The sequence below is a fragment of the Xylocopa sonorina genome, chromosome 11 (assembly GCF_050948175.1).
Source record: "Xylocopa sonorina isolate GNS202 chromosome 11, iyXylSono1_principal, whole genome shotgun sequence".
Lineage (NCBI taxonomy): Eukaryota > Metazoa > Arthropoda > Insecta > Hymenoptera > Apidae > Xylocopa > Xylocopa sonorina.
The window spans coordinates 9,911,766-9,924,885 of record NC_135203.1 but is presented as its reverse complement, the minus strand read 5'-3'; the positions used below and the strand labels follow the sequence as shown (position 1 = coordinate 9,924,885).

At 39.6% G+C, this 13,120-nt stretch overlaps 4 protein-coding genes across 7 annotated transcripts in view; 3 read left to right on the top strand and 1 right to left on the bottom strand.

Annotated features, from left to right (window-relative positions):
- Positions 1–397: 397 nt before the first annotated feature.
- Positions 398–1,964, top strand: Wol (Dolichyl-phosphate beta-glucosyltransferase wollknaeuel). Its single transcript, XM_076904261.1, has 5 exons — positions 398–638; positions 794–968; positions 1,030–1,226; positions 1,305–1,413; positions 1,485–1,964. Exons 1-5 carry the CDS (start codon positions 576–578, stop codon positions 1,925–1,927), a joined length of 987 nt encoding a protein of 328 aa, XP_076760376.1. The 5' UTR covers positions 398–575; the 3' UTR covers positions 1,928–1,964.
- A 388-nt stretch (positions 1,965–2,352) lies between these two features.
- On the top strand, positions 2,353–4,353 carry Alg-2 (Apoptosis-linked gene-2). 2 transcript variants are annotated; one of them, XM_076904262.1, is made up of 4 exons: positions 2,353–2,590; positions 2,775–2,881; positions 3,054–3,361; positions 3,449–4,353. In XM_076904262.1, exons 1-4 carry the CDS (start codon positions 2,535–2,537, stop codon positions 3,548–3,550), a joined length of 573 nt encoding a protein of 190 aa, XP_076760377.1. In that variant the 5' UTR covers positions 2,353–2,534; the 3' UTR covers positions 3,551–4,353. The 2 variants fall into 2 exon arrangements, with proteins under 2 accessions (XP_076760377.1, XP_076760378.1); XM_076904263.1 differs by having other exon boundaries at positions 2,362–2,590; positions 3,093–3,361.
- A 116-nt stretch (positions 4,354–4,469) lies between these two features.
- On the top strand, positions 4,470–7,015 carry Ada (adenosine deaminase-like protein). The gene is made up of 7 exons (XM_076904610.1): positions 4,470–4,639; positions 4,738–4,868; positions 4,950–5,141; positions 5,216–5,453; positions 5,521–5,656; positions 5,740–5,840; positions 5,909–7,015. The coding sequence occupies exons 1-7, from the start codon at positions 4,601–4,603 to the stop codon at positions 6,107–6,109; spliced, it is 1,038 nt and encodes a 345-aa protein (XP_076760725.1). The 5' UTR covers positions 4,470–4,600; the 3' UTR covers positions 6,110–7,015.
- A 1,369-nt stretch (positions 7,016–8,384) lies between these two features.
- The window catches only part of Retn (retained), an 83,257-nt gene continuing 78,521 nt past the window's right edge, over positions 8,385–13,120 (bottom strand). For 2 of the 3 annotated variants that reach the window (XM_076904053.1, XM_076904056.1), the window contains exons 6-9: positions 11,806–12,164; positions 10,209–10,551; positions 9,920–10,116; positions 8,385–9,757 (exon numbers count right to left, since the gene is read on the bottom strand). In XM_076904053.1, the coding sequence (XP_076760168.1) occupies positions 9,597–9,757; positions 9,920–10,116; positions 10,209–10,551; positions 11,806–12,164 (1,060 nt within the window). In that variant the 3' untranslated portion in view covers positions 8,385–9,596. The remainder of the gene's footprint in view (positions 9,758–9,919; positions 10,117–10,208; positions 10,552–11,805; positions 12,165–13,120) is intronic. The other variant, XM_076904054.1, reaches the window with a different exon arrangement.

The following is a 13,120-nucleotide window of genomic DNA, read 5'->3' as shown; positions in this document are numbered from 1 at the left end:
CACCTCTCCAAAGATTGCTCAAACTGATCGCTCACTACTACCGACAGCGAAGTGAACTATTGAAAAACTGATGGCGCCATTTGTACAAGCAAAACTAAAACTAAATTCCAACCAGTTTGATCCAGTTTTACAGAGATCGCGCGCGATTTGTGGAGTGTTGTATTTCACTCGCAAACAGTTTGAGCACTTTTCGGAAAGATAGCGCCACGTAACACAAGCTTGTGGCGGTTCCTGATGGAACAGCTGTTTTAAAGAAATGCAACGGGACTATTTTATAGCAATTTACTTATACTAGCTTAATCTAGATGCCACATCATGTATGTTCTGGGTGCTGGTCGCCACAATCTATGATCTTTTCATACGATTGATAATACAGAAATCGAGACACAAAATACCGAAAGTCTATCCTACATTTTATCGATAGTGCAGTCAACAGCAAAGTATACAGGCAAATTTATCAGAATACAAAAGCATGAGTGGCGGTACAATAAAACAAACTATAAAGGAATACGTGTCAATTGCCGTCTTCTATGAAGTGAAATTTGCTAACATTTAAAATCGCTGTATTGTTAACAATGATATCGTTGGAGAATTTACTTCTTTACGTTATTTTCTGTGCAATAATATGTATAATTCTGGTAGGTTTTTGGTTATATCATAATCTGTTTGTTATAAAAATCTGTATGAACGTGGCAATTCTACTGATTCGTTACTAACTTTTAAATAGATTTGTATTAAAGAATTATCCTTATTTCCGTGACTTAATATTAAAATCGATATTGTTTGCTTTTAGCTTTCAGTAGTATTATACCTGATAACACAACCATATCCAAAAATATGGCGGGATGAGAAAGAAAAATATTTTTGGAATCCAAAAACAAAAAATACAGAACCTTTCCCATCTTTGTACGATAAATGGAGTGTACATTTGAGTGTTATAATACCAGCATATAACGAAGAGCAAAGATGTAAATATCAATATACCCATAACACTATAGAGTCGTATAATGTCTTTCATTTATTTTATAGTACCAGTAATGTTGGACGAATGCATGGAATATTTAGAGAATCTGTTAAAAAATGGATGTACTTATGAAGTGATCATAGTCAGCGATGGAAGTACAGATAATACTGTAGATATTGCACACAAATATGCATTAAAATATGAGAATATTAGAGTCCTAAGTCTTGTTAAAAATAGAGGCAAAGGTGGTGCCGTGAGACTGGTTAGCAACTCAACATTTTCAATATTACACAAGTTCTATATATTATGACTGTGTTATTATTATTATATGTTATTTAAGGGTATCTTGAGTGCAAGAGGCAGCGCAATACTATTTGCTGATGCTGATGGTGCTACTAAATTTAGAGATTTAGAAAAATTAGATGATAGTTTAAAGAGTGTTTTAGGATGTAAGTTATTTTTTATACAAACAGCATAGCATATGGTACATATAACATATAAAACTATTCTTTTTTTTCAGTTAATTATATAAGCAACCCAAATGAAGTTAGTTCTTCTCATGCGGTAATATGCGGATCTAGAGCTCATTTAGAGAAGGAGGAGACTGCCAAGAGAACCTTTTTCCGATTATTGTTAATGCACGGATTCCATTTCTTAGTATGGTTTTGGGGAGTGAGAGGTATTAGGGATACACAGTGCGGCTTTAAACTTTTAACAAGAGAATCCGCAAGAGCTATATTCCAAGCATTGCATGTTGAACGTTGGGCATTTGATGTAGAAATGTTATACATAGCGCAAGTTCTAAACATTCCGATTACCGAGATCCCAGTAAACTGGACAGAAATCGAAGGATCTAAAATAGTACCTTTCTGGAGTTGGGTACAAATGGGTGCAGATTTATTTTTTATTTGGTACAAATATAGAATCGGAGCATGGAAGATAAAACGATCGAAGCAAACATAAAGTAAACGCGCGTCGAAAACTCAAACATCTACAAAACGCTTTACACTCAATACTATAATTATGAAATATCATGTTTTGATATGATAATCACGAAGTATTTTTCCTTTGTAAGGAAAGTTTAGATGAATATAAAGAGTCGTAAATAAGTCTTTGTCTTACTAAAAAAGATCGTACGGAAAGGTACGATTTAATTTCAAGTTTAAAATTGTTTTTATATTTTAGGTTATGTTAACTGTGCAAAGTACATTACCTTCTTTTTCTATTTATACTTTTATGACAAGCTTTATAATATCCATAATGATTGTCGTTGATAAATAAAGTTTTCCAAGAACGACGTCTTACCTTTGTTTAACCGTATTTTATAAAATTAAGAACGATCTAGTAACTTCTTCTGAGTCAGTTGAAAGATACTAGCGAACTGTAGTGAGGTTGTAACACGTCAGAAAACGTTAGGGTGTGACGTGTGCGTGACGTTGAGCACATTTCTGTAAAATATTTTACGAACTTAAGTCATATCACCTTAAACTTGATTCGACGTAATAAAACTGTTCAAGATACTTACCTTATAAGAGCTTATACCGTCCGTAAATAGAAGTTAATCGCAAAAATGTCTTTCGTGTCGCCTATGCCTAGCCGAGAGTTCCTCATGGATGTTTTCCAAAGGTGTGTATTCGGTTATTTTAATTATTTAGCGATAATTATATTTGTTAATCATAAATGATACAATTTATCTTAATGTACTGCTTATGTTTATCTCTGGTCACTTTAGAAATTACTAGAAATATGTATACATGAATAATGAATTTCATTGGTAGCGTTTAAACATTTTCTAATTTGTATGTTGTAGAGTTGATAAAGACAGATCAGGTGCGATTACTGCGGATGAATTGCAACAGGCTCTTTCAAATGGGACTTGGACACCGTTTAATCCAGAAACAGTTCGTTTGATGATTGGTAATTATTTTGCTTTTATGCCATAAATGTAAGAATTAATAGGAACATCGAGACGTATTGTATTAATAAAGTGTACAATGAAACACTGTACAATAATTTCCATAGTTCCCGAGTAGATTTGCGTGGCCAGTTATCATTTTTAATATATCTTTAGTCCCTTTTATTGGTGCAGGTATGTTTGACATTGACAAAAATGATCCTGGTTCTTCAGGTATGTTCGATAAAAATCAGACAGGAACAGTCAGCTTTGAAGAGTTTGGAGCCCTATGGAAATATGTAACGGATTGGCAAAACTGTTTCCGATCGTTTGATAGAGATAACAGTGGAAATATTGATAGAAATGAATTGAAAACGGCCCTCACAAACTTTGGATACAGACTTTCGGATCAAATTATAGATATGCTTATACGTAAATATGATAGAGCTGGTCGTGGAACTATATACTTTGATGATTTTATTCAATGCTGTATAGTCTTGTATGTAAGTATACATTCGTTTAATGTTCATTATAGATTATGCATCATATTCTTTTCAAGATTAATATTTCATACTTATCTTAATTTTCAGACATTAACTGCTGCCTTCAGACAGTTAGATACAGATTTGGATGGTGTTATCACAATACACTACGAACAGTTCTTGGGCATGGTATTCAATCTTAAAATATAACTTATTTCTCAATTATGTCAAAGTTACTCTTGCCTGCCTTGGCATCGATGTTATTCATGATATTATCTTTATACGAATTATTTGTGGCCAATTCTGAAAATATGAATATATTTTATAAATATTAGTGCACTTATTATATGTGCAAATTATTTGTGGCCAAATTTGGAAAGTTGAATATATATTTGAAATTTTAATTTAAAAATCTCGTACATGTAATACGCTTGTATGTTCAAGTTTTTCAATTAGAAAGTTATGAATATTCACGCATACATATGGGAAGACACATTCCTATAAAATATACACGCGCGTATTATTATACTTAAGTATAAGCATACAAATTTAGTTTTTACTATATATTTGTTACAAAAAGAAAAGTATTTAACAAATAATATCAGACATATAAAACGAATTGAATATATTTCACTTTAGAGATAATAAATCATTCATTACATTTCGAACAAGATCTTCTCTATTAAGAAACTATTTACATCGACAAGAAATACTGCATTTGAACAAAATCTCTCTCGTAATATACAACTTTTAATACTATTGTTAAGTTTACAATATCGATCATAAATTGTACAGAAGAAAAGTCAATTATACACCGAACACTGACACTAATCGTATTATCCTTAAGTAATAGTTCCCAGTGCTTCAATAAGTATTGTATTTTCTTACTGTATAAATTATTTTTACTATCCTTAGAATGTAATTGCGTTGCTATTTTTAATTCTGTATGAAATTTGTATGTCGATACTTTTCTATTACTATGAAATTAGTAATAAATATGTATTTTAATTGAACATTGTACATGTGTGTTCTTTCTGTATGCTCTTTTTCCTATATATTTTAATTTGAAAGTGTACTAATTTGAAAAGTAAATAAATTATATAGTGTATATTATGTCAAATAATGGAAAGATCACTTTTGCTATTCATTCAGCTATTTTTAGCTTTCTGTAAGGTTAAGTAATAATTATATGTCGCAAGCATTAGCTAAAATCAAATAAATATTTTTGTAATATACACAAAAGCTGATTTATCTATTGCAATGAGTATGGATGATTTCTGTCGATCTTTACCAAAATTAGTAAGTAATGCAAACGATGAAATTTCAGTAATAACTTTTACAGGTTAAGTTATAAATTAAGTTAGAAGTTAAGTAAACATGTTTTTCATATTTAATAGGAACTTCACGCTCACTTAAATGGATCTCTAAGCACGGACACTTTAAAGAAATTATGTAAAATGCAAAATGTTAATTTAAAAGACTATGAGAGCATGCTTGTGGATATTGACAACTTTTCATCATTAAGCGAGTACGAATGTTAACTCAAGCTATAGTTTTTGTCTTTAAATTGTATCCTTTAATCGTATTGAAGATGCACAATCCTTCACAGATGTTTTAAGGTATTTGATGTAGCCCATTCATTGACAGTAACACCAGAAGCAGTCTTTCATTGTACTTATGATACCATCAAAGAGTTCAAAGATGATAATGTAATATATTTGGAGCTTAGAAGCACTCCACGTACTGTTCCAGACAAAATGACAAAACAAGAATATGTGGAAGCAATTGTGAAAGCATTTGAGTGAGTGTATCACTCAACAACATCAGTAAAAGCTATTGAATAGTTTTCTTATTTGAATTGTTTTGTAATTATAGGATCTGCAAGACTGATTTTCCAAATATACTAGTAAAACTACTAATATCTATTAATCGTAAACAGGGGTACAAGGCAGCACAAGAAAATATAGAATTAGCAATAGATTTCTTCAAAAAATATCCGCAATATGTTGTCGGTCTTGATCTCAGTGGTGATCCAATGACAGGAGGTACATTCTTAGAGTTACTAAAAAAGGCCAGAGTGGCTGGACTTAAAATTGCAGCTCATTGCGCAGAGGTAAGTGATATTAAGTTGATTATATTACTGAACACATTCAATGCTTTTCTACTTTTCTCTCATATAGGTTCCAAATGAAACGGAAACTATAGATATTCTTCAATTTAAACCAGATAGATTAGGACATTGTACTTGTGTTCATCCTACTCTACAAGGGTCAAATAAATTATTTAGTATGCTCCTTGATACAAAAATTCCTGTAGGTAAGAGTGGTAAAATTATGAAAATTTATTTAATTAAGTTATTCAGGAATGTATTGAATGTTTGATTTTTATCTCTTGTCTAGAATTATGTTTAACATCAAATGTTTGGTGTAAAACAGTACCCACTTACAAGTTCCATCAATTTAAATATTTGTACGAGGCTGGTCATCCTATTTGTCTTGGTGTGAGTAAAATTGTTAGAATTGGTTTAAGAGAGTATTCCAATTAAAAGATGAATATTTAATTTTTTAGACCGATGACAAAGGTGTTTTCCGTACGTCTTTATCTCGAGAATACGAAACAGCTAGCTCAACGTTTGGACTAGGACGACAAGAATTAGTGGAGCTCTGTTTGTCGTCTGTACAGTACGCTTTCGCGACACTAGAAGAGAAACAAATGCTCTTGTCCAAGATTGAAGATTTTAATCATAAACTGAGCAATACTGCGAATTAATATTACCTAAGTAATATACGAAGATGTAAGGAGGCCGCACAGGACTGTTGATATAAAAGTAATGTCGATTTTATTCGTTATGATATTCGTGGGCTCGTTTACATGGATTTACAGATAACTAAGACGCTACTTACGGAGACTATAATAGTTAAATGTCATCGGTGTTTAATTTTTTTTTTTCTTCAATATCATATTTAGTATATACAACATTTATGTTTATTATAATATTGTAGCTGTAAATGTGGTGCATTTCTGTTTCGACATTATTGAAGAAATTAATAATACTTATAAACTGGCGCTAAACGGCCGGTTCAATAAAGATTAACGATCGTCCCATAAACTATCAAAATCACAATCGAGCGCGACGAAACTATAACGTTACATTTTTTTTTTTATCGTTGCTGATTTTCTCTGTGAACCTTCGTTCGATATTTTACGGCTTTTTTTTTATTCAATCGAAAAACTGAAAAGAGCAAACTTAGCACCACCTAAAAAGAAAAAGATCGGAAAGATCGTAATTAACTAATTCCGAGATCGCCGCGGAAGTATTTCCATTTTTATACTCGAGCCACTTCGTTTGATATAGAGACGAAATAAAAAGAGTCACCTTTTTTTTTATCGTCGTGCAAGAAAACGAGAGCAACAAAGATTCCTTTTTCTCATTTCAACGCGAACATTTTATATTTTTTTTTCTTTTTTTGTCCTTTTATTAAGAACCGTTACTCACTATCACGCTATAACAAGGTGATAATAGTAAATAGCTGGATAATACTAATAGTAATAATAGGAATAGTAGTAATATAGTCGTAGTATTAATATTGACGATGACAATAATATCGTTCTTAATAACCATTATAAGAAATTATTTCTACCGTATATATAATATATTGTAGCGTTGCAGTTTCGTGAGTTTGCGGAGTCGCGCTACTACGGTATGCGGTACCGCGGCGACCGGGTTGCGGAGAACCGGAAATCAAAGAGAGCAGTACCTGTCGATAAGTCTAGATAGCAGGATTTGTTTGTTGTTCGATAGTTCTAACATCCCCAAGGTATAATCACCGCAAGCTGCTCATTTTATACTTGCACCTCCGCGAGTGCACTTACTTCCTAAGTTATAGATACATTTATTTTAAAGTTCTATCTTAGACTACATGCTGCACTGTTAACATGATGTTACTGCGAATATTAAAAAAAGAGTGAGAAAGAGAGGGAGGGGGGAAGGAAAAGTGTATACATATGCATATATAAATATATACATAAATATGTGAACAATAGTCCATCTTGTCGCTCGTTCGTTAAGTGAATATAGTCATTTGAACATTTATTTGTATTCGCAAAACGGGACAGAGCTCGGCGCGGCAGTTTACAAGAAAATACGCTATTATACTCTAATTAATATTATCATGACCCCTATATTATTACGCACGAGTAGTTTTTATTTTCTTTAATGTCGTAGCTAGATTCGTGATGAAAAAAACAGGCGATACCGACGTGAAAACGACGTGAACGAGAAAACGGACCGTCGCTGCCTGTTTATAACGTCTATCGTAAGAAGCATGTAGCTCGCACCGTTTCGCACCTTCGATGTCATCGCGCGTATCCACGATCGTGCAGTTCCTCTTCGGTTTTTCTTCTTCTAACGATATAAATAGCCACGTTTCACCAACGTCGACTAGAGCCAGTTCGATAACGATAGAACGCGCAGCTAATGGAATTATGAAACACGAAACGCCGTTGAATCGATCTATAATTGTATAAATACAAAAACGTTTACTTTACATAATTTACTTAGTATGTAACGCGCAGATGGAGAATCGTACGAGATATGGAAACGTATCCCCTTGGAAGATACTAAATGCATTCACAAAGCGATCAGAACGAGAGAGTAAATGCATCGTTAGTCATAGTCGTTAGGATACCGATTAAATGAAGATAAGATATTAGAGAAAAGTTGTGCGCGCGATACTAGTAAAAAGGGTAAGGAATTTTGTAAACGATTTTCCATTGAACATATAGCGGAAAACGATTATAACAATGATTTTATGATATTACGAATTGATCGCGCGCGGTATTAGAAGGGAGGATAGGATGAATATTATATATCGTAGCATATAGTCTAAGATAGAACTAGTAAATGAACGTATGCAGATGTGACGGAGGACTATAAAAGTTTCTATAAAATAAAAAGGATCGAATTAAAATTGTGCTCCGATGTCCAGATTTGTCAATAGGTATTGCTCTCCTTGATTTCCGCTTCTCCGCAACCGGTGGTCGCCGTGGCACCGCGTGCCAGTAACGCGACTCCGCAAACTTGCGGAAACGCAGCGCTACACTATAAAATATCGGAAGGAGGCCGATTTCTCGAGTCGCGTCGAACAAAAGGGGGAAACTACTAGAAACTAAACGCACGGACGACGCTCGAGCCTCCAGGTGTGTATCGAGAAATCGGCGTCAATAAATAAGTTAAAATGTTTTGATTCGGTGATAAAGCGATAAAAAAAAGAAAATAATTGTAGAAAAAATCGATCCGTTTCGGAAGTTCGTTTCTCAGAGCAGTGATTTGCTCTACTTTGCCTAGTGTTCCCAGTCAAGATACTTTGGAGAGTTCACCCGTACAAATATAATCGTTTTCTTGCGTAATTTTTTTTCTTCTTTTTTTTTTATCTTTTTCTTTTTTATACGTTATTATAGACTGAACCTAAGGAAAGACGATACGAGATCTACGGCGAGCGACACTCCGAGAAAGTTTCTTGAATGAAAGATGAACGCAAGGCGTGGGAAATATAATTAAAAAAGACGTCTCTTTTTCCATTGCACACAAATCATACATACGTTACTATTCACACATTAACGTTCCAATCGTCGAAGCGGAGCAGCCTACCATGATCGCGATTCATTCGAACATCACACATATATTATATCGAATTTGGCAGGTATTCGCGCATAGCTTAACACGAGCAGCACGACCTTTCTTTCGAGCTTGCGAAGATCCGAACGAACGTACCAGAAGGACGCTGTCCTGTTCGCTGTCAACAGTCTATAAGGGAAACAAGAAAGAAGAAATCGGGCAAGCATCGACGATCGGCTGGACCCGCGCGCACCCCTAATATCACAATACGAATTCAGAGCTTTTCGCAACAACATCGAAAAACCTAACAACGAACGACAGACTCGCAACGTGGCTGAACCAAACGAGATTCCCCCTCTAAAAGTTCCCCTGCAAGCGAAGGAGATCGCTTAATCGAGAATTGAACTAAAAATCATGCTTTCGTGCTTACTTCGAATCTCACCATTCGTTTCTCTATCTCCCGAGAAACATCATTTCAATAATATGCACGATTACGAGGACCCGTTGATCGATCGGTGATTAACAATATGGCAGACTGCTTCGTCCGTTCACGAGATGGTAATTATCGCTATGGATGAATGCTATGATTGTTAATTATCGAGGCGCGGATAGGCTGACGGTTCGTTGGTCGTTGCGCGTTCACGAGACCATGCTCCGCGACGCTTTCGCGTTGCTATTATTGCTGGTCGCCGTACTGTTCGCGGACCTACTGTCGCTCTGAGCGAACAAAACACCTTGGTACATCACTCCGTTCAGTTCCATACTGACTACTAAGGAATTGTCACCGCTTCTCCCGTCACCTGAAATCAGCATTTTTTACTAAAAGTATCATTCCATCAGCACCGGTTCAATCTTCCACTGTCAACTTTGGTTCATTTCGGAAGCTTGGCGAAAAATTCTTTTCGACCGCCAGTAGAAGATCGACTGGTGATGGAATATTTAAGGTACAGGTAAACTTTTACCCCGATTGGAAATTTTAATGTGCGTCCCTATAGAAGCCGTGGCACTCTTCTCGAGCGGGCTATCGTCATCCGAGAGTAACCTCTTAGCCGGCGGGGGTCCAGGTATGCCGGTCAGATCTGGATCCCTCTTCACTTGCATGCTACCTCCCGAGGAGGGTGAACTTTGTCTCGCTGGCGACGAAGACACCGGCGACGACCTAACGGGATCGCGCGAACCAATTACAAATGCTGGCCAGCCCTTTTCAGAAGGGGCGTCATAAACGGTTCCAAGGTTTCGTTCGGTTCTTACCTGAGTCCAAGGTCGAGGGCTTCCCTTTGCGGTTCAGGGCTCGAGGCCGGTGGTACCGGGGAATGCGAGGCCTGCGGAGACATGGGCGGCTGATGGCCTACTCCTGGGTAGAGGGTGTTGTTATTGTACATGTTCCATAAGGTGAGCCGGGACATTTCGAGGGCGCTGAACGTCCCATCCCTGGGTGGCGTCGAGGATGGCGGTGACGCGCTTCCCTGTCGGTGGATCATAGGCGGCGGTGTGCCGGCGCCAGCGCTCCTCAGCTCCTTGTTCAGCAGTTTCACGTACTCGACCATGCGTGCCTCGAACTCGGACGGCGCCATCCCGGGAATAGGTCCTGCAACTGGTTACGATTAACGCCGGGAAACGGGTCGCGCGACGCGTGTTGCTAGCGTCGATTCACGGAACGGATCGATCGAAAAGCGGACCACGTCAATCGCTGGCGAGTTCAAAAGCGAACGCTCTGCTCGCGTCTGAGCAGACCGTGCTTGCCGGGATACTAAATTAAAGCGACGAGCGCGCCGGTGATTGGCGTGGCTCCACCGGACACGGCGTAGACGAGGAAAACGGCTGAACGAAACTGCGAAGGGAGAAGATCCGAAGCGTGTCTGGGCCAAACTCCTGTTTCGACGTCCCGATAAATGACCCATCCGAAAACGCGGCTTTGCCACCGTCCGTCTTCGACTCGCTAGCAGATACGGTGAACGAGAAACACCAATCGCGCTACATGTTTCTACTGTACGGTATACAAATACGTAGTATCGGGTAACGTGATTCGTGGAAATATTAGAAACGCGTAAAACGTGCTGTAGAAAGTATCTATAAACCGAGGGATATGAGAGCAAACCGGATTGGACGCGAACGCAAATTCGAGGGGCGTCACGAACGACGAGCGAGAAGGGTGCGAGTCGTAGGAGCGAAATTGGTCCGGCGTCGGGTCAGAGGGTGGCGAAACAGAACGAAAGGGGCGAAGCTACGGTGGCGGTAGGGGCGAGAAGAAGGAAGAAAGGGGTAGGGAAGTAGGAATGCTCGTTAGCGAGAGTCATCCGTTAACGCCTGTCTCCCGGAGGATCGTACAATCAATTACGCCTCCTTCGCTCTCGCATCATCATCTCCGGGGAGGCCTGGAACCCTAACTACCGATTTAAAATAAACTCGCTCCTCTTCTACTGCGCTCCCGACGTATCTCTTTTCTCCGTTCGCATCTGTCTCCTCGCGTACCGCTAACTTTTCATCTAGACCCTCTAGCCACCGCTTCAATTCCCTCGTTTCCGGTGCTTTTTTCCATTTTTTTCTCTCCGCTCGAAGAGCCATGGATCGAATGCAATCCAGCCCCGTCGCGATCAACGACACTTTGTATTATTGTCTCGCGGAGCAAGAGTGAAGATTCCAACGCGCAGCCAGACAAGCATGCTCTACTAAGATTGTACAACTAATAGCATTGATACCGTTGCATACTCTATCCTCGGAGAAACATCTGGCAGCGTCTGTCCAATGAAGACTAACACTACTAGAAAGACACCGAGGGCCAGACGCGTTACCATACGTTCCGCAAGGCTCTTCTTGAACACACGCATACGTATCAACAACTACTGACCTGCACTGGGCGGTTGCCCTGGAAGTCCCTGAGGGTGTTGAGGATGGTGAGGGTGATGCGGCAGGGGTGTGTGCGCGGCACTTCCGTTGACCAACGATTGGGGACCATGGTGCTGGCCGCCTGCCGCCACCGCCGTGACCAACGACAGGGGTGACATTTGCGCGTGTAACGCCAGCGAGCTGGGCGTGTGCGGGTTCCTCTGGACGAGGCTCTCCGCCGTCGCGCCGCCGCTGGCCGCGTACGCCCCGTAGCTGCTCCGACGTCCCTCCCGTCGATTCCCGTCGATCGCCGCCTGCAACTCCGCCGGCGTCGACAGCCGTCTCTTCTCGCACTCGTACGGATACAGGTACTTCATGTATCTGGAAAGAAGAGAAAAATGCAACCGCGTCGAGACTCGCGTAGAAAGCGTGTAAAGTCGCCGCGGCGTGTTGATTTTCCACTCGCGACCGTTATTGCTCGCTTTCTAAGACAATATTGCTTTAGACGAGACGCGAGGTATTCCGTTTCGCGCGCGGTACGCGTGTCCTCGTCGTTTTTCCTTGATCCGCGGGATGTTTTATGTTCCGTGCAAACGAAAGCAACGTGACGCGAAATTGGGACGAGTTATTAATCGGCATTGTCCATCGCGACGGACGAAGAGACCGCGGTTCGGTGAACGCGAAATTGGCAAGGCAGATCCGGGCGACGCTCGTCGCGCGACGCACCGCTTAATTTAATCCCGCGTCGCGCGTCCCGTGAGCCGCACGGTCGACTTCAATGCTCGACCATACCGCGTTAATGGCACCTGAACGACACATGAGTCACGCACTGGGAACTAATTTTTCAAGTCTACTCGATGAACAAAAAATACAGAGGAATGGCCAGCAAAAGGTAAGGGAGAAACGAGAGAAAAAAGGAAGGGATCGACGAGATATCGGAGTCTTGCGTAGCTTTGCAAAGGGGTGAGCCAGGGTAATTCGTAAATACTCTTTATTCTGACGCGTTATCGAGCTCGGACGAAGAAAAAGGCGGCAGCGGATCGTGCGGTACTCGCACACACCCGTTCCAGGATAGACATATTCTTACGGGAGAACCGCGGCCTATAATTCGCGCTGGGATCGTTCGGCTTTTACGATTGTCTGCCAGACTGCGGCCGAAACTAGCCCTTCGGCCCGTTCGTTCCCTCCTTCACCGCCTCCTTGCCATCTTCGTCTGGTTCTTCTTCTTCTTCTTCTTCTTTCTCCACCGGTGAGGAACACCGAGTTCTCTCGTTCAACGAGCCGAAATCTCGATGCATCTCGTGCGTGAGCAACAACGACCGACTCGCTGGCCCCGC